We start from the raw sequence: 21025 nt of genomic DNA, 5'->3' as shown, positions 1-21025 counted from the left end.
AAGGACAATGCTAACATGACGTCAGCTCAGTCCACAGGGTATACAGTGGGGAGAACAAGTATTTGATAATCTGCAAAATCAGCAGTGTTTCCTACTTACAAAGCATGTAGATGTCTGTAATTTTTTCATCATAGGTACACTTCAACTGTGAGAGACGGAATCTAAAACAAAAATCCAGAAAATCACAATGTATGATTTTTAAGTAATTCATTTGCATTTTATTGCATGACGTAAGTATTTGATCACCTACCAACCAGTAAGAATTCCGGCTCTCACAGACCTGTTAGATTTTCTTTAAGAAGCCCTCCTGTTCTCCACTCATTACCTGTATTAACTGCACCTGTTTGAACTCGTTACCTGTATAAAAGACACCTGTCCACACACTCAATCAACAGACTCCAACCTCTCCACAATGTCCAAGACCAGAGAGCTGTGTAAGGACATCAGGGATACAATTGTAGACCTGCACAAGGCTGGGATGGGCTACAGGACAATAGACAAGCAGCTTGGTGAGAAGGCAACAACTTTTGGAGCATTTATTAGAAAATGGAAGAAGTTCAAGATGACGGTCAATCACCCTCAGTCTGGGGCTCCATGCAAGATCTCACCTCATGGGGCATCAATGATCACGAGGAAGGTGAGGGATCAGCCCAGAACTACACGGCAGGACCTGGTCAATGACCCGAGGAGAGCTGGGACCACAGTCTCAAAGAAAACCATTAGTAACACACTACGCCGTCATGGATTAAAATCCTGCAGCTCACGCAAGGTCCCCCTGCTCAAGCCAGCGCATGTCCAAGCCCGTCTGAAGTTTGCCAATGACAATCTGGATGATCCAGAGGAGGAATGGGAGAAGGTTGTGTGGTCTGATGAGACAAAAATAGAGCTTTCTGGTCTAAACTCCACCCGCCGTGTTTGGAGGAAGACGAAAGATGAGTACAACCCCAAGAACACCATCCCAACCGTGAAGCATGGAGGTGGAAACATCATTTTTGGGGATGCTTTTCTGCAAAGGGGACAGGACGACTGCACCATATTGGAGGGGTGGATGGATGGGGCCATGTATCGCGAGATCTTGGCCAAGAACCTCCTTCCCTCAGTAAGAGCATTGAAGATGGGTCGTGGCTGGGTCTTCCAGCATGACAACGACCCGAAACACACAGCCAGGGCAACTAAGGAGTGGCTCCGTAAGAAGCATCTCAAGGTCCTGGAGTGGCCTAGCCAGTCCCCAGACCTGATCCCAATAGAAAATCTGTGGAGGGAGCTGAAAGTCCGTATTGCCCAGCGACAGCCCCAAAACCCGAAGGATCTGGAGAAGGTCTGTATGGAGGAGTGGGCCAAAATCCCTGCTGCAGTGTGTGCAAACCTGGTCAAGAACTACAGGAAATGTATGATCTCTATAATTGCAAAAAAAGGTTTCTGTACCAAATATTAAGTTCTGCTTTTCTGATGTATCAAATACTTACGTCATGCAATAAAATGCAAATGAATTACTTAAAAATCATACAATGTGATATTCTGGATTTTTGTTTTAGATTCCGTCTCTCAGTTGAAGTGTACTACCTATGATAAAAATTACAGACCTCTACATGCTTTGTAAGTAGGAAAACCTGCAAAATTGGCAGTGTTTCAACTACTTGTTCTCCCCACTGTATATTCTATAAGACTCCAGCTTCAGAGATTTTTGCAATTTGTTCCAGTCATTGGCAGCAGAGAACTGAAAGGAAAGGAGGTCAAAGGAAGTGTTGGCTTTGGGGATGACCAGTGCAATATACCTGCTGGAGCGAGTGCTACGGGTGGTGTTGCTATGGTGACCAGTGAGCTGAGATAAGGTGGGGCTTTACCTAGCAGACTTATAGATGCCCTGGAGCCAGTGGATTTAGCAATGGATATGTAGTGAGGGCTAGCAAACGAGAGCATAAAGGTCGCAGTGGTGGGTAGTATATGGGGCTTTGGTGGTAAAATGGATAGCACTGTGATAGACTACATTCAGTTTTCTGAGTAGAGTGTTGGGGGATATTTTGTAAATGACATCGCCGAAGTCAAGGATCGGTAGGATGGACAGTTTTACGAAGGTATGTTTAGCGGCATGAGTGAAGGAGGCTTTGTTGCGAAATAGAAAGCTGATTCTTGTTTTAATTTTCAATTGGAGATGCTTAATGTGAGTCTGGAAGGAGAGTTTACAGTCTTACCAGACACCTAGGTATTTGTAGTTGTCCACATATTCTAGATCAGAACTGTCCAGAGTAGTGATGCTAGTCGGGCGGGAGGGTGCGGAAAACATTTGGTTGAAGAACACGCACTTAGTTTTACTAGCATTTAAAAGCAGTTGGAGGCCACAGCAGGAGGGTTGTATTCCGTTGAAGCTCGTTTGGAGGTTTGTTAACAGTGTCCAAAGGGCCAGATGTATACAGAATGGTGTCATCTGCGTAGAGGTGGATCAGAGAATCACCAGCAACAAGAGCGACAGTTCTATTTTTGTTTCATCAGACCAGAGGACGTTTCTTCAAAAAAGTATGATCTTTGTCCCCATGTGCAGTTGCAAACCATAGTCTGGCTTTTGGATGGTGGTTTTAGAGCAGTGGCTTCTTCCTTGCTGAGCGGCCTTTTAGGTTATGTCTTGTCTATGTCTTGTTTTACTGTGGATATAGATACTTTTGTACCTGTTTCCTCCAGCATCTTCACAAGGGCCTTTGCTGTTGTTCTGGGATTGATTTGCACTTTTCGCACCAAAGTACATTCATCTCTAGGAGACAGAACGAGTCTCCATACTGAGCGGTATGACGGCTGTGGTCCCATGGTGTTCATACTTACGTACTATTGTTTGTACAGATGAATGTGGCACCTTCAGGCATTTGGAAACTGCTCCCAAGGATGAAACAGACTTGTGGAAGTCAACATTTTTTTTTCTGAGGTCTGATTTATTTTCCCATGATATGAAGCAATGAGTTTGAAGGTAGGCCTTGAAATACATCCACAGGTACACCTCGAAATTTACTCAAATGATGTCAATAAGCCTATCAGAAGCTTCTAAAGCCATGACATAATTTTCTGGAATTTTCCAAGTGGTTTAATTTCACAGTCAATTTAGTGTACGTAAACTTCTAACCCACTGGAATTGTGAATTATAAGTGAAATAATCTTTCTGTAAACAATTGTTGGAAAAATTACTTGTATCATGCACAAAGTCCTAACTGACTTGACAAAACTAGAATTTGTAACAAGAAATTTGTGGAGTGGTTAAAAACGAGTTAATGACTCCAACCTAAGTGTATGTAAACTTCCGACATCAACTGTATAGATCTCTGGCGAAAAATGTCAGTATTCTCTCTTAAGGAAAACCAAAGGCATCATTGGAAAAAATATGTTGGCTAGTAGACTAATATGGGTTTTGTATTAGAAAGGTGTTTGAAAAGGTTGAAGAATGTAAAGTATATTCATGATGACTAATGGGTTTGTAATGGGACAGAGAGAAAGCTGAAGAATAACAATTACACAAATGGGGTATTTTGGGTGAACTAGGCTCCATGAAAGAGTAAAATATTTACATCATCACAGCCGGACACCCTCTGCATGCACATAAAAACCAGCAGGACAGGAAGAGCAACTAAACTACAAAGGCTGCATAACATGACTGCAAACATGATTTATTCATTCACCAGATCACTCACTATATAAAATGTTCAAAAGTATTACTGAGCTCACACACATTTAAAAAAAAAACAGCATAAAAGTACAAATAGTTTCATTTTGAAAAAGAAGACCAAAAGATTGACAAAAGACAGCACCTTAAAAGTTGGTCAAATAAATAACCAGTAGATTTGACTTGAATTAATTTGATGTATTTTGAGTTGAAATGAGTTTGAAGATACGATTTTTTTAAAAGTTAGCCTTTCTATTGTGTGTGGGTGGATTTAAATATCGTTCTGTCGTCTCATGAGAACAACATAATTTAGTCCATTGCTATGGACACAGGCTGCTGATGGAACTTCTGGTCGGAATAAGTATGTTAGCCGTTAAAGCTAGGCATGCAATCCCATACGATAACATGCTTTTAACAGTGATAACAATCATTGGCAGGAAGACCATTCACAGAAGGCTGTTCTGGGAAGAGTATGAGTAATCATGAGAGCATAAGCACTCATCCATCTTGAACACAGCTTGAGAGAGGGTCACTAGCATTACTAGCACATCCCTCAACACTCACATATTGGAGGTAAATATCACTGACTGAGCAAAGTCATACATGTAGATTTCAAACCATTACACAGTACAACATCCTAATAACATGTGGGCAACTGACCATGTGCATGTTATACATGATTAACAACTTTGGTATTCCTAGCTCCTCAAATCAAGCCACATTGAGTGACTGACTAAAAACTTACTAAATTACATTTGTACTCACAAAACCATTAATGTGTTGAACCCATGACATTGCCAATGATTCTGAAAATAAACAATTGGATTAAGGTAAAATAACCTCCATAAACTTCCCCATAGAAAATATATCCCTTTGAAAAGCTAAAAATATACTTTACATGACTGGCTAGAGCTACAATCTCCATAAATTAAAATTCAAAAGCGTTCAATGTTTTGCTGTGAATTAATAAAAAATGTATTTCACCAATGAGAAACAAAAGGCTATTCATAAAAGGCCATACACATTTCATACCTTTCCATCCTACTAAATCCTTCATAATTTAACCCCTGAAAAAAATAATCCCTGAATTAAACCAATTAAAAAGCATCTGAACAGCGTCGTAAAATCGGAGCTGATAGCTCCAGTATGTTGGAAGGCTGAGGCAGGCAGTGCATGGCTGTATTCTCTCTCTGAGCTCGCACAGGCACAGCAGTGTTTTAGGCTTATTAGATAAAAAGGAGGCACGCTCAGTCGATCTCTGGCATGCAAATGCAACATTTGGCCATTCTACCCTGCTTCTTGGTTGCCCTGAAGCCACCCCTGTCCACTGTGTCCAGCAGTCCATCCTCGTAGTGACCAAACTCAGCAATGGCATCCTCCACCCGCGTGATGTAGAGCCAGCTAACAATCACGCCGAAGAACTGCAAACACAAGGAGATTCAGTGTTATGGATGGGACATATGGTCTTAAACTATGGGCTTGGTGGCAACTAGTTCAATGTATTGTAAGTAGATCGCATATTGGGGCACTTTGTATCTGCAGTCCATTACTGACCACTGCCTTTTTTTCTAAGGGGGGCTTTCAATAAATATTGTCACGTCATTACATTCTGTCCTTGATATAAAACACTTTTCCAAAACATTTAAAAAAAGTCTGAAGCATGCCTTCTCAATCAACAGCACAAACCTGAAACAGACAAGAACTGCAATTGAATGAACAGGAAGCCGTAACTTTTGCTGATTCTAAAGCTCAAGCCATGTGCTCTTACCGTCAACAGCCCTAAACATTTTTTAGCAAATCACACAGCAATGTGCAAAAAGCATGAAATAATCCATACAGTACATCTGCATCATCTTGAGGTAAAAATCTCTGGTTAAGAATGCATGAAACAATGACTTTCTAAAAAATGTATTCTTGTGGGTATATGGCATGTTAAAAGTATCCTTGTGGGTATATGGCATGTTAAAAGTATTCAAGTGCTGTAGACGGCAAGTCAAGTCAGCTATGAAGTGACATTTTAGTTCCATAACTCGTTGACTGAGTGGTCTGAAACTCAGACATAACAGTCTACTCCAAAGTCACTGAACTGATAGTTAATCAAATCTAAGACTTAAATCAAATCAAAGAACTACTGACCACTTCTTCTACCTTGTCTCGATGGCCTGTTTCAAATGAAAGTCGGCCTCATTTTGTTAGACAAGCTACGTGGGAGGTTTCTTCAAATAACTAGATTACACATCGAATGATTAATCTAAACAACAAATAAGCATTAATACCCTCAAATCAATAACCCATGGGAGAACCTTTGTGACCCATGTCCTTTCTACAACTCACTTTTGTGAGAGATCAATACAGAGGGATCAAGAAATCAATAGAGAGGGAGTAGACAATGGTCTAAATTATATATAAAAAATGCCAGTCAGAAGACAATCCTTTTGTTCTACTTTACAGCCACATACTATGAAACACAGAAGCACAAAATCTGTTGAAGTCAATACCCTCCAAGTTGTGTTCCCTCCAATGCCTCATATTATTGGACAAATTGGGCACCAAACAGTACATCGAGTGTACAAAAGAAATTACCAGACTGACCAAGTGAATCCAAGTAAAAGCCATGATCCCTTATTGAGGTCACCTGTTAAATCCACTTCAAATCAGAGGAGACAGGTTAAAAGAAGGATTTTTAAGCTTTGAGACAAATGGGACTTGGATTGTGTATATGTACCATTCAGAGGTTGAATGGGAAAGACAAAATATTTAAGTGCCTTTGAACGGGGTACAGTAGTAGGTGCCAGGTGCACCGGTTTGAGTGTCAAGAACTGCAAAGCTGCTGGGTTTTTAATGCTCAACAGTTTCCCATGTGTATCAAGAATGGTCCACCAACCAAAGGACATCCAGCCATCTTGACACAACTGTCGGAAGCATTGGAGTTAACATGGGCGAGCATCCCTATGGAACGCTTTCGACACCTTGTAGAGCCCATGCCTGGACGAATTGAGGCTGTTCTGAGGGCAAAAGGGGGTGCAACTCAATATTAGGAAGGTGTTCCTCATGTTTTGTACACAGTGTATATAGAATAAATAAAGAATAAAAGCAAAGAGAAGATAATTAAAAGGAAAGTCCTACTTTCTGAATATATAATTGTAAAACATCATCTAATTTGGCAAGGTATGTAATCAGTAGTCAAGAGGTGGACAAATTATTGAAGGGTAGGTGATTCGTCTGTGTGTCTGTCAAACTATTATGGGAGAAAGATCTATTGACTTGGTAATTTTGTGTGGTGTGACTATGTCAAAATAGCCTAGAATTACAATCTTTTGATTGAAAGGAGTCTTGAAAAGTCTTCAAAATCTTGCTAGATTATGTTATTTGTATTAATTGTTTTCAGAGAAACAGATTGTATTTGGACACATAGTTAACATGTGACATCATTGGTCCTTCACAGTAGACTACAGTCGGTCTACAACATTTCAAAAGAAAATGTTCAGTCTTATAAGCATAACTTTTTTTCTATAAGATACAAGTGGTAATAATGTTTATAATTGAACATAGCTAATTAACAGGAAATTATATGGAGCATGTAATGAACCAAGGCTCCTGGGACCGTTATGGAACACCTTCACCAACTGCGAAAAAAAAAAAAAAAAAACTTTCTGGATTTATAGTACCTAATTAATCCCAGCTATGGTAGAGGAGCATGGACGTTACAAACAACAAAGTCCTTTAGGTTCCTTTACTCAAGGTCACACTTCAACAGAGAGGCTTCAACAGTGAACCTACATGGACAACACAATACATTTCCTCAATGTGTTCAGCCCAAGTCCGTTATTGAGAGGGTTCTTGCTTAGGTCCTCCAACCTCCCTTACTCCAAAATGGCCTCATGATTAGTTATCAGCTGTAAGTAATGCACTAATCTAGAATCACTGCTGTGCAAATACTGCTCTGTCTTGGCCCATCTATAACAGAACCAGGTAAACAACATATATCAAAGTGCTGTCTCCATAGGGAAAGTCTGCGAATGGGGTGATGTGTCACATAAACCAAAATGCCTCATCTTTGCAGTGGAGAAGAATTTATAACTGGGAGGCCCATAAAGCATGCCAAACACACTCATATTCTGAATGGATCTACAGTACCAGTCAAAAGTTTGGACACACCTACTAATTCAAGGGTTTATATTTATTTATCATAATTCCATACGTGTCGTTTTGATGTCTTCACTATTATTCTTCAATGTAGAAAACAGTAAAAATAAAGAAAAACCCTGGAATGAGTAGGTGTGTCCAAACTTTTGACTGGTACTGTAGGTCCAGGATTCAATCCGGTCACTATTTGGGGCAATGTTTTCCGCGTTTGTGGAGACCCCATTCATGGGGACATGGGCCTAGACATTTCATGGTGCTCTTGTGTACCTGTAGGTTTGTGTTGCATATAAACAACATAAACCCTTCTAAAAGATAAGAGTAGTTAGGCAGCAGATGGGGACTTGGCTCACAGTAATGCAATTTACAATAACATTACTCATACCCTAAAAATGGATTTTGATTTTCCTACTGCAGATTGATAGTGGATTAAAGTTCCAGTTGACATATTGTGGTGACGATTAAACATTCATTTGTGCCAAATATCTCCAAAAAAAGCTCATAAGATCTGAGAAACTACTCACAGAATTTCAATGTGTAAATTCAATTTTGCATATTTGTCCTGTTTTCCCGCTGTGCTTGATAAGATGGACATAGAATTTGAAACCAATGGAAAGTGTCCAATGTGTCAATCAATGATTAGTTCTGAGAGGCAGACATTATAAAGTGATAAGCAAACATTTGTAGGGGCTTCCACTGCAAGCTGTGACTGGGAAGCTGCATCACCCTCTCTAGCTAAAATATGAGACCATTTTAGAAGCTACATTTAAAAAAATGTTTTGATTTAACGAAGAAAAAAAAGGGCTCACAATATAACAGCATATTTTCTATATTTCACTGCATCATTCCCCCCGAAAAGCAGTTTTTAAACCATTATGTGGAAACCAGTACCTTTCTCCTGCTACAGCCATTAACCAAAGAGCTGTGCCCATAACATTTCTGTGTGAATCATTACTTGTGTATTGTTGGTGGACATCAGATGTCAGTCTGAAATGGCATGGTGGTTAACTCTTACCTGGGGGAATAAGATGCCAAGCAGCAAGCCAGCCATTATCTTATAGTTATCCATGAACCAGATGAAGACAGCATCAGTACAACCTCTGATGTAGATGACGTTCTGCAAGTCCAGCCTCTAAGCAGGAGGGATATACATTTAAAATGGCAGGCCTTTGTGCAAATCTGTATGACTGATGTGTGTGATATGATCTTTCATACATATGCGATAACAAATTTAAAAAATGAATGAGAAAATGAATGCACTGTCCCTCTGTATGACATCAGTAAACATCAATTTCCCATTTAGACTTTCACAATTCGAAATTGAGACCGTGAGAGACACCGAGACAAGATTTTGTTCAGATAGTCTTACCTCTTTGTCAAGGACCTTATATCCACATAGTGTGTTGGTCACCTCATTAGGCTGAAAAGGAAGAACATAATACTAAGTAAAAGTGATAACAGATTTGAGCACATCACTAGCAAGTTACGCAAGCATATTTGAAGTTAGGATACGTCCCTTGAGGATTATTCAAATAATGAATCATAAATGAGGAATCTTCTCTACAATGTCCACCTGCTTTTCTACAATAGAAAAACAAAATAGCTTGTTTTGAAAGTACATGCATTTCTGTAGGCATGAAAAGTTAATAAAATGTATAAACGTGGGAACCCTGTGATTGGTATCGTCTAAACTGGTTGTGGAAATATTAGATCTCATGTCAAAAAGGTTGGGCACCCCTGGTCTAGTTGAAGTATTTTAGAAGTTTGGCCCTTGGCTACTGATTGTGATGAGTGAGAGATCAAATCAGTCCCAACATTAGGGAATGGATATGTAGCCTAATATCCAGCCTAAGATCATGTTCAAAAGAGCAACCAATAAATGTTAAAATGTTAAATATTAGCTAAGACTTCAATGAAAATATTACTAAGTAATGTGACCAAATGCTCCAAGTCTTATTGGAACAAGTTGACAAACATTGCTAAAATCCTAGCTTTGCCCCCCAGGATGTGCATTACTTATTAAGGAGCAAACAGTAGACAGTGATAACTGAGGGAAAACACACAACATGAATGACCCACACCAGGGAAATCTACTCCCTTCAGCTTGGGTGGTTCACAGCAGAGATGAAGTACTTTGTGGAAAACTGGTAAAAAGCTCTACAACTTCTAAACCAAACAGACACCTAACTCTCTTTTCATAGACAAAATGATGCTGTAAGAAGTTGTCCATTCTATTTTACTTGAATTAATTCCACTTGAATGATAGCAGGTATACATTATTCAGTGTACTTTGACATAAATATCCCTGAGCAACTGTGCATGTTCAGAAAACAAAATGAGAAGTCTTTCAATCTTTTTGTTCAATAATGACAGTTACCATAGGGGAGAACATGTGATATGGCCACAAGACCATGGGCATTTTGACATGAATAAAAAACCAGAACCTCAGGAAAGTTGCAGAGTAGAGGCACTTTAAATATCAATAGAACTAAATTGTTTTAAAAACAAAAAGAGCTAAGACAGACATGTTCCAGATTGTTCCAGCTTTTTATTCACTTCAGAGACTGGAATTTTAATTCGGAACAAACAATGCATTTTTTTTGTTTCACCCTTTTATATGAAGCCTTGTGAGGTGTCAATATCTGGAGTTTAGAGATAAGATAATACATTCAGCCATGGGGATCCCTGAAGGTTATCTGCTTCTATATCTCAAATCCCAGCAACTATATGTTGAAAATCATGAGCTTGAAAGACAACATGCATCTCTCATTTTGACTTGCTATTTTTACCAATCAGGTTAAAACGTAATCTTTGAGATGACAGACAAAATGGTTTGCATGCCCATAATAAGATTAATAAATAGACCAAGATACTTTTTTACCTTGCCATTTAAAATCAGGATAGTATATTAGGATTCAGAGACAGATCCTCCTACAGTGGCATGACAGCACGAGACCCCATCCCCAGCTGCCTGGAGGATGTTATCTTTGTACTTTTTAAGAACACAAAATGGTGGCCAGTTCTGCTGAGTGACATCCTGTCTGACCAGCTGTGCTCTCAGAGAGAGGGGATCACATTCACAGAAAGAGGGGATCACATTCACAGAAAGAACACAAAGCATGGGGTCTCTGTCTCCCCTCTCGGAGGGCTGGAGCCCTAGGACCTTGCCTGAATAAAACCTGAGCTGATGATTCCTTGCCGTTCCTGTCCCAAGTCCACCTGTTTGAGCTGATGATCCTGTGCTGCTATTCCGACTGCAGCTGTGGACGCCTGATCTGACTTCCCCGGGCATGCTACATCATCCCGGAAGAGCATCCCAGAGTCGCCTCTTCACCGTTGAAGTTGAGACTGGTGTTTTGCGGGTACTATTTAATGAAGCTGCCAGTTGAGGACTTGTGAGGCTTCTGTTTCTCAAACTAGACACTAATGTACTCGTCCTCTTGCGCAGTAGTGCACCGGGGCCTCCCACTCTTCTTTATATTCTGGTTAGAGCCAGTTTGCGCTGTTCTGTGAAGGGAGTAGTACACAGCATTGTACAAGATCTTCAGTTTCTTGGCAATTTCTCAGAACAAGAATAGTCTGACAAGTTTCAGAAGAATGTTCTTTGTTTCTGGCCATTTTGAGCCTGTGATCGAACCCACAAATGCTGATGCTCCAGATACTCAAGTAGTCTAAAGAAGGCCGGTTTTATTGCTTCATTAAATCAGCACAGTTTTCAGCTGTGCTAACATAATTGCAATAGGGTTTTCTAATGATCAATTAGCCTTTTAAAATGATACACTTGGATTAGCTAACACAACGTGCCATTGGAACACAGGAGTGATGGTTGTTGATAATAGGCCTCTGTACACCTAAGTAGATATTCCATTAAAAATCTGAAGTTTCCAGTTACAATAGTCATTTACAACATTAACAATGTCTACACTGTATTTCGGATCAATTTGATGTTATTTTAAAAAAATGGAGAAAAAAAAGGTTTTTCTTTCAAAAACAATCATAGTATCAGTGTGGAGCACAGATATGGAAAAACAACATTTTAAACACCATGCAACTTATTATTTGACTTAAGAACATTGATACTCCTGAACGTATTTAGGCTTGCCATAAGAGGTTGAATAATTATTGACTCAAGACATTTGAACTAATAATTATATATTAATTTGTAAAAAAAAATAGTTTTTGTTATCAAAAACTATTTAAAAAAGGTAATTCAGTTACCATATTGATTTAGAATGAGAAGAAAATATGTTTTGTTCATTTTCCCCATAATGCGATGCCCAAATGCGACCGTAATTCAAGAACGACCCTACTGTTATATTTAGAGATCAGAACAACACGGAGGGGAACAAATATGGCATAGGAGGCATCTAGAGATAAACAAATCTGAGCTGTACTGATTAATAGTTTTCAACAAGTATGAAAACGTGTTAAGGGACATGAAGAGTTGTCATGGATGTGGTCTCTAATCAACCATTCTCTGCTGAAACACCACAATGCTAAACAGTTAAATTATGAGTGCAAATAACCAGAATTGGTTGTACATTTCCATGTTTCTTGCCAGACAAAATTTGAGTGTGATCTTCCCAACCCGAGATTTGTTTAGTACAAAGACACTAAGAAAAAGACAGTGACATTTGGAGACAATGGTAGCCTCAAGGTTAGAGTCTCGGACCAATAAGAGGAAGGTTGTCGGTTTGAATCACAGGGCTGACACGTAAAAGCAGACTGGAGTGAACTGCAGCCATAGGGTTGCTGGCATCATTATCCCATATGCTACCTCCTGCCATTTTGAAAGAAACTGCTTCAGGGTCCCTGCTCTGCTGAGCTGACCCTGTGCTGCTCCAAGACTGTCATGTGTGTGGGGTGTTGGGATGGGTACTGTGACACCAAACAATGCGTTCAAATTGATTTAAATAAAGATCTATTATATTCTAATTTGCATCATGAGCTCTCAATGAAAGAGCAGAACAGACCTTGTTTTCGAGGCAGCAGGTGTAAGGAACGCCACATGCCAGTGGTCCAGGAGCTGTACAGTTATGGTACATGTTCACTTCCCAGTCTTTGTACTCCTGCCCTCCACAACACTTGAACTGTAAAGAACAGACAGCGATAAAGCACAGACAAACATAGCTGTATTAATAAATCAAAAACAGTTCTAGAATGATATTCAACATTATGAAAAACCTTGGTTCCTCTTTAAACCCTTTATGCCTACAGAGATACACTGTTTTAAGCAATTCATCCTATACAAGCTTTTTAACAGGTCCTTAAAATCAGGCACACAATGTGGCATAACCCCTTTGTCAACCTCTAGCATGCCATTTGCTTACATGATTTGTGAAGCATAGACTATGAAGGCCTTATAAAGGGTTTATGAACAAGTTCATAAAATTGTGGATCGTTTGAGCGTCAAATACATTTTCTAACTCTTCTGTTCTGGTACAGCAATGTTGTTTACATGTTGAGCTTTTGTATTAGCATAAAACACAATTTAGGTTTAAAGGAAGTATTTTGCAAGGCTATAATTCAAAGGAGCTGAGCTATACACTGTGAATCTGCTTTGTCTTCAAAGCAAAGATCTGAAAAGGCTCTTAACATGCCTAGAGCCATTGCTAGTAATTACTCCAATTACCTGGATAGGATTCTCTGAAAGTTTTAAGTACACTATTTCAGGAGCTATAGCATTATGGTTGTACAAATTAATTTGGTAATTTAGAATCCTGTAAAGTTTCAGTAAAGGGATCAAAATTAACACGATTATTTAAAATGTGTTGAGGTACAGGTAACTGTAAAGGAAACAGTATTTTGCCAGTTACATGCAATTTCCACCTTCCGTGACTAGGTTAAAAAAAAATCGTATTCTTTTTGATAAATCAGGTATCTTTACCCATTAACAAATGTATTCCTGAAGAAAACTCACAAAACATGGATGTGATGATATGTACACTGAACAAAAATATAAAACCGCAACAATTTCAAACATTTTACTGAGTTACAGTTCATATGGAAATCAGTGAATTTAAATAAATTCATTAGGCCCTAATCTATAGATTTCATGACTGGGCAGGGGCACAGCCATGGGTGGGCATAGGCCCACCCACTTGAGAGCCAGGTCCACCCACTGGGGAGCCAGGCCCAGCCAATCAGAATATGTTTTTCCCCACAAAAGGGTTTCATTAAATACAGAAATACTCCTCTGTTTCTCCAGCAGTCTGGGTGTCTGGTCTCAGACGATCCCACAGGTGAAGAAGCCAGATGTTGAGGTCCTGGGCTGGCGTGGTTACATGTGGTCTGTGGTTGTGAGGCCGGTTGGACATACTGACAAATTCTCTAAAACGATGTTGGGGGCGGCTTATGGTAGAGAAATTAACATAAAATGATATTCCTGTAGTCAGCATGTGAATTGCACACTCCCTCAAAACTTGAGCCATCTGTGGCATTGTGTTGTTTGACAAAACTGCACATTTTAGAGTGGCCTTTTATTGTACCATGCACAAGGTGCACCTGTGTAATGATCATGTGGTTTAATCAGCTTCTTGATATGCCACACCTGTCAGGTGGATGGATTATCTCGGCAAAGTACAAATGCTCACTAACCGGGATTTAAACACATTTCTGCCCCAAAATTGAGAGAAATAAGCTTTTTGTGCGGATGGAACATTTCTGAGATCTTTTATTTCAGCTCATGAAACATCGGACACTTTACATGTTGCATTCATATTTTTGTTCAGTATAGAACTGAGTTGCAGCGGCACTGACATTATTGAGTTACAAGAACATGAGGGAGAGAGATCTTGTGTGTGCTTAGGGAGATTAGCAAGTAACCTTTCCTCCAGCAGCTCATACAAGCACTTTGTACCAATTCATGGTTCACCACAGAGACCAAGTAGTCCAGTTCAGATTTATCAGAGTAAGAACTAACCAAGCCAAAGCAACACTAGGCCTACTCTAGAGATCATCAAACAAATACTGGCCTGTGTTAAATGTCAGTTTTAAAAACACACAAAACCTAGAAGCCAAATATATAAGCCAGAAATCAGAGGCTTGAGATGTGTGCATCCATTTGAGTGCTATTAAAATATCCTGCTATAATTATAGTCCTTAATAAATACATACAAATGTAACGACTTGAAATAGCAGAGACCTTTGCTTAAAAAGTGTAAAGACAGGCAATGAACATTCACAAATGTATTGCATGTGGCTGGTAAAACGTGCACCTTTCATATTCGCATGAAGTTAACGTTTTTATACGAATACATTTACAGATGATGTCTCAATCTAGTGGCAGAATGTCACATATTCGAGAGCCAGTCTTTAACTTGGCTGGCGAAACACCTCAGAGTTAAAAGTAAACAGAAATACACCTACTTCCTTTTTAAAATACAGTCTAATCTGATGCAGTTCAACATCTGACCATAAGGTAGCACTTAAGAAAAAGTATCTATGAAAACTCTGTCAAAGTACCTTAGGCTAGGTCTAATACTAGGTAAGACCTACAGCACACAGTTGTGGTTACACACAAAATCATATTCAATAGTGAGTAAAAAAAAGTAAAAAAATAAAATAAAAAAAAAGGGGACAGCAGCACTCTATTGATGCAGTTGTATTGATCTACTTCCTTCTATCAACAAGCCCAAACTACCACAACTATCTCCCTCAGTGGGGATTTTCAAAGCTCCTGTTCTACCTGCTTTAGGAGAATGTCAAAACACATCACACAGTTGGAGAGAATGAAGACGGTATGACACATTAACGTTCTATTATGAGAGACAGACAAAGCTGTCCTCCAACATTCAGAGTCCCAATTTAGTTCTTTCTTGAAACATTTTCCATTTTACAAACAGCTTTGTGTGGCTTGTGGTGAGTATAAATGCTTGAAATAAAGCACAATACTTGTTTGGCATATACAGTGTTGTGAAAAAGTATGTGCCACGCCACCTTGCTGATTTTCCAAAACCTAATACTAAATAGAGAACCTGATTTTACAAATATAAAAATAAAAAAAAGATTGAATAAACAAAAAGTTATGCAACACCCAATTTGTGTGAAAAAGTAATTGCCCCCTTACAGTCAATAACTGGTTGTGCCACCTTTAGCTGCAATGACAGCAACCAAACACTTCCTGTCATCCAAAAAGGTGATTCAAGTTTACCAAAAAGCACCTGGAAGCACCTTGATGTTCATCGAGACTCTTGGAAGAATGTTCTATGGAAAGAGGAGTCAAAAGTATAACTTTTTGGATGACATGGGTCCCATTTATGCATGGTGAAAACCAAACTGCAGAACCTCGTACCAACGATCAAGCATAGTTGTGGTAGTATGATGGTTTGGGAATGATTTGCTGCCTCAGGACCTGGACGCATTACCTTAATAGAAGGAACCATGAATTCTGTTCTGTATCAGAGAATTCTACAGGAGAATGTCAGACCATCTGTCTGTGAGCTGAAGTCATCTGGGTCATGCAGCAAGATGACACTACAGTGGTAGGCTTGATTACCAACAACGACGAGACAGCCTACAGGGAGGAGGTGAGGGCCCTCGGAGTGTGGTGTCAGGAAAATAACCTCACACTCAACAAAACAAAAAGGAGATGATTGTGGACTTCAGGAAACAGCAGAGGGAGCACCCACCTATCCACATTGACGGGACAGTAGTGGAGAGGGTAGTAAGTTAAGTTCCTCATCACGGACAAACTGAATTGGTCCACCCACACAGACAGCGTGGTGAGGAAGGCGCAGCAGCACCTCTTCAACCTCAGGAGGCTGAAGAAATTTGGCTTGTCACTAAAAGCACTCAAACTTCTACAGATGCACAATCGAGAGCATCCTGTCGGGCTGTATCACCGCCTGGTAGGGCAACTGCTCCGCCCACAACCGTAAGGCTATCCAAAAAGTAGTGAGGTCTGCACAACGCATCACCGGGGGCAAACTACCTGCCCTCCAGGACACCTACACCACCCGATGTCACAGGAAGGCCATAAAGATCATCAATGACAACAACCACCCAAGCCACTGCCTGTTCACCCCGCTATCATCCAGAAGGCGAAGTCAGTACAGGTGCATCAAAGCAGGGACAGAGAGACTGAAAAACTTCTATCTCAATGCCATTAGACTGTTAAACAGCCACCACTAACATTGAGTGGCTGCTGCCAACATACTGACTCAACTCCAGCCACTTTAATAATGGAAAAATTCATGTAAAAAATGTATCACTAGCCACTTTAAACAATGCCACTTTGTTTACATACCCTACATTACTCATCTCATATGCATATACTGTACTCTATACCATCTACTCTATCTTGCCTATGCCGTTCTGTACCATCACTCATTCATACATCTTTATGCACATATACTTCATCCCTTTACACTTGTGTGTATAAGGTAGTTGTTGTGAAATTGATAGGTTAGATTACTCGTTGGTTATTACTGCATTGTCGGAACTAGAAGCACAAGCATTTCGCTACACTCGCATTAACATCTGCTAACCATGCTAACTATGTGACAAATAAAATTTGATGAGCAAAACACACAATTAAGTCTACATAAATGGCTAAAAAGCAACAAATTTGAAGTCCAGACCTAATCCCAGTTGAGATGTTGTGGCAGGACTTGAAACGAGCAGTTCATGCTTGAAAATCCACAAATGTCGCTGAAAGTAGAAGTAGTTCTGCATGCAAGAGTGAGCCAAAATTCCTCCACAACGATGTGAGAGAGTGATCAACAACTACAGGAAGCATTTGGTTGCAGTCATTGCCGCTAAAGGTGACACAACCAGTTATTGAGTGTAAGGGGGCAATTACTTTCACACACAGGGGCATTGGGTGTTGCCTAACTTTGTTTATGAAGTAAGTATGTAATTGTTGTGTTATTTGTTCACTCAGGTTCTCTTGATCTAATATTAGGTTTTGGTTAAGATATGATAACATTTCAAATAAATGTAAGTCAAAAATAATTAGATGGGGGGCAAATACTTTTTTCACAGTACCCAGGTTACTTTCTATCATCAGTAGTCCTCCTGTGTAACAACTTATGGAAAAGCAGGATTGCTGGAGAAAATGGGTTCTCTGTAACAGATTTTGTCAAGGTTAGGGGTGAGAATGAGAACTCCAATGCTGCCTTGACAGCATTCATCTCTCCCCCACCCGGTAGGAACCTTCTAATTACAACGAACCACTTTTCCCTTTGTGACATAACCCCTCCCATTATGTCGTCAAAGTGAATAATCACAAATTACATTTGTTCAAAGGCAATGAAAAACAAAGAATCGCAGACACAAATCCTGGCAAACAGTTTAAAAAGAATATCCATTAATTTTTTTCAAACTGAAATCTTACCTTTCTTTGAACAAAGTCCATGATGTTTTTGAAATCCAGATCATCATAGTAATTCACTATTCCTTTACGAATGTTTTTGTTTAAGAGGTCCACAGTCTATGATGGTGGAAAAGAAAAAGAGGGTGAAATATATTAAGACTGTAGGATTGATAGTGTAGGCAGCTTTAAAACAATTGAGTACATTTTTGTTTATACATTTAATAAGGAATTCAATGCACCCACACTTGAACTCTCCCTATATTGCTCCTGTCTATAAAAACTACTTTATTGTCCTAAATCCTGGCATAAGCAATTCCTCAAGACACAAATTGCCATGTAACCTCTGACAGGATCATGTTCAGACTTGAAACATATCTGTATTGGACCTTAGGCGGATTAGTTACCGTTACAATTTCAAAATGGCATTTTTCTTGCTAACATATGATGGAAGGTCCCCGAGTCGCTGGTTTGCCTGGGAGGGGTCCCTGGGCAAGAAAAGTTTGAAAATCCCTGCATTAACCTAACAAATTGATTCACTTCACTAGGGTAGGGGGCAGCATTCGGAATTTTGGATGAAAAGCGTGCCCAAATTAAACTATCTGCTAGTCAGGCCCAGAAGATAGGATATGCATATAATTAGTAGATTTGGATAGAAAAACACTCTTAAAGTTTCCAAAATTGTTAAAATAATGTCTGAGGATAACAGAACTGATATGGCGGGCAAAAACCTGAGGAAAATCCAACCAGGAAGTACTATTACTTTGAAAGTCTGTTTTTCCATTGAAAGCCTATCCACCATACAAAGACTTAGGACCCAGTTCACGGTCTCTATGGCTTCCTTTACACATGGCCAGTCTTTAGGCATTGTTTCAGGCTTTTACTCTGGAAAATGAGGGAGATACAGCGTTCTGGCCTTACAACGGCAGTCAATCACCCAAGCTAACGTTGGCTAGCTACTTCCAGACACAAATGAGACCACTCTGACCATTTTACTCACCCTAGCAGAGCTGGTTAGGCAGTTTTCATGTTAACCAGAGCGTTGGTGACTAACTGTGCTGCTGGAAACAAATTTAATTTAAAGTTTTTTTGTAGACGTTTACTGACACCGGCCATATTCAATGGGTGTTGAGGGCTTGTAAACTCATTATTTTGCGTTCTGGTACACTCAGACGAGAGTGCTCTGAAATCGGATAGCCAGAAAGAATTTACGAAAGCACCCGAATGTCCATTGAGAACGCACAACTATACCATTTAGCTAAGCTAAGAATGACGGGAATAATCAAGTCAATAAACGTTGGGTAGTTAACCTATAGTAAATATACGGGCAAGTTTGATGTATAACTACTAACGTTAGGTAGATAGCATATCATTACAGCAGTATGTACCGGTATGTTAGCTATGTGGTTCGTAAGGACACCATAGCTAACAAATTGTCAGCAAACATAATGTGTAAGGTAACTTACTTGAAAGTCATTACTTTATTACATTGCGTAGCAAGCTACCGCGAGGACACGCTCTATCGACTCTGCGGCTTGAGCAGGCTTTTGGTGCACAGTCAATAGCGCGCTGGACTACGGGCAAGAAGGTTGAGTGTTCGAAACCTGCTCCCTGCTTGTTTCATTTGAAGTCGTACACAATTATCAGTTCATTATTTGGTTTATATTGCCCATTCATTGTCAGTTAGAGACACATTAGTGCACTGGGACCCAAAAACATAATCAGTGTTGTAACTACCCCTTGGTCGTTAGGGCAAATCTGGTCTGTGATAGTTTTTTTTTTCTCCACACCTAGCTCGGCTATTAGACTATTCTTTAGTAAAGGTTGAATAGTCTATTGTTCAGCTATTAGCCCCCCTCCCCAACTTGAAACAAATTGTTGTTACTCCCATCTCGTTCCTCTCCCTCTTCCACACATCATTCTCCGCCTGAGTGGCTCGATTGTGGGCGTGCTGGCAGGATATGGCAGCACTTTCGGTTGTGCGTCAAGAATTCTGCATAGCAAGTTTGTATGAAGGTGTGGTTAGTCACAGGCAAATTGTTATATGCTATGGAGGTACATTTATTTTTGTCGAGAGCAAAACTTTATTTTCAATCCAAAATAAAATTGTTCTGAAAGCAAAAACATTTTTTGCAATCAAATATTTTGTAATGGAGCACAAAACTTTATGCATTTTATTCCTCAAATATTTTGAGAACAAAAAATGTATTTGAAAACAAAACTCGCATTCAACCACCCTCCATTTCGGCCATTTTTTGAGTGTCAGTTTGGCTACAACCAATACCGTTCAGCCTTTCTTTCCGACACAAAGGAAGTCATAGCGGACACCTACGAAGGACTGCGTGATGATGGCATCTCAGGTAAGCAGCACTGGCCGTTCTTCCGTCCAACTTCTACATAGGTAGTAGTTACCTCCTACGATTCAGTGTCAGTTCATAACATTCTACCATCCATCCATCCATCCAGTAGAAGTATAATAATAATTGCATGATTTCTCAAGCTAACCAAAAGCATTTAGCTATGAACGCCTGTTCTTGCCATTTCCAGGGGAATTCATCTAACTTTCTTTCATGGCAACTCTTAAGCAGGCCATGTCCTATTTGTTTCATAGTCAATATATAATCATATTTCATGACAGTGTAACAGTTAGCTTTTTTACAGAAGGATGAAAGAACATAATATGGTCTGTCAGGGAATGCTATATTGATATGTCAGATGAAGGGTTAGGCCAGAATGTCAGGGCCATTAACTTCTTTGGGACTGGGGGGGGCGGTATTGAGTAGCTTGAATAAAAAGGTGCCCAGTGTAAACTGCCTGCTACTCAGGCCTAAAAGCTAGAATATGCATATAATTAGTAGATTTGGATAGAAAACTCTGAAGTTTCTAAAACTGTTTGAATTATGTCTGAGTATAACAGAACTCATATG

The 21025-nt window shown here is 39.7% G+C and overlaps 1 protein-coding gene across 1 annotated transcript in view; it reads right to left on the bottom strand.

Annotated features, from left to right (window-relative positions):
• Positions 1–3631: 3631 nt before the first annotated feature.
• Positions 3632–21025, bottom strand: part of tspan15 (tetraspanin 15) — a 39566-nt gene continuing 22172 nt past the window's right edge. The window contains exons 4-8 of the mRNA XM_024430751.2: positions 18123–18218; positions 12760–12876; positions 9156–9206; positions 8802–8918; positions 3632–5064 (exon numbers count right to left, since the gene is read on the bottom strand). Coding sequence (XP_024286519.1) covers positions 4891–5064; positions 8802–8918; positions 9156–9206; positions 12760–12876; positions 18123–18218 — 555 coding nt within the window. The 3' untranslated portion in view covers positions 3632–4890. The remainder of the gene's footprint in view (positions 5065–8801; positions 8919–9155; positions 9207–12759; positions 12877–18122; positions 18219–21025) is intronic.

The sequence above is a fragment of the Oncorhynchus tshawytscha genome, linkage group LG01 (assembly GCF_018296145.1).
Source record: "Oncorhynchus tshawytscha isolate Ot180627B linkage group LG01, Otsh_v2.0, whole genome shotgun sequence".
NCBI classification, from domain to species: domain Eukaryota; kingdom Metazoa; phylum Chordata; class Actinopteri; order Salmoniformes; family Salmonidae; genus Oncorhynchus; species Oncorhynchus tshawytscha.
The sequence above is the reverse complement of the archived record's forward strand: the minus strand, read 5'-3'. Positions and strand labels throughout refer to the sequence as shown.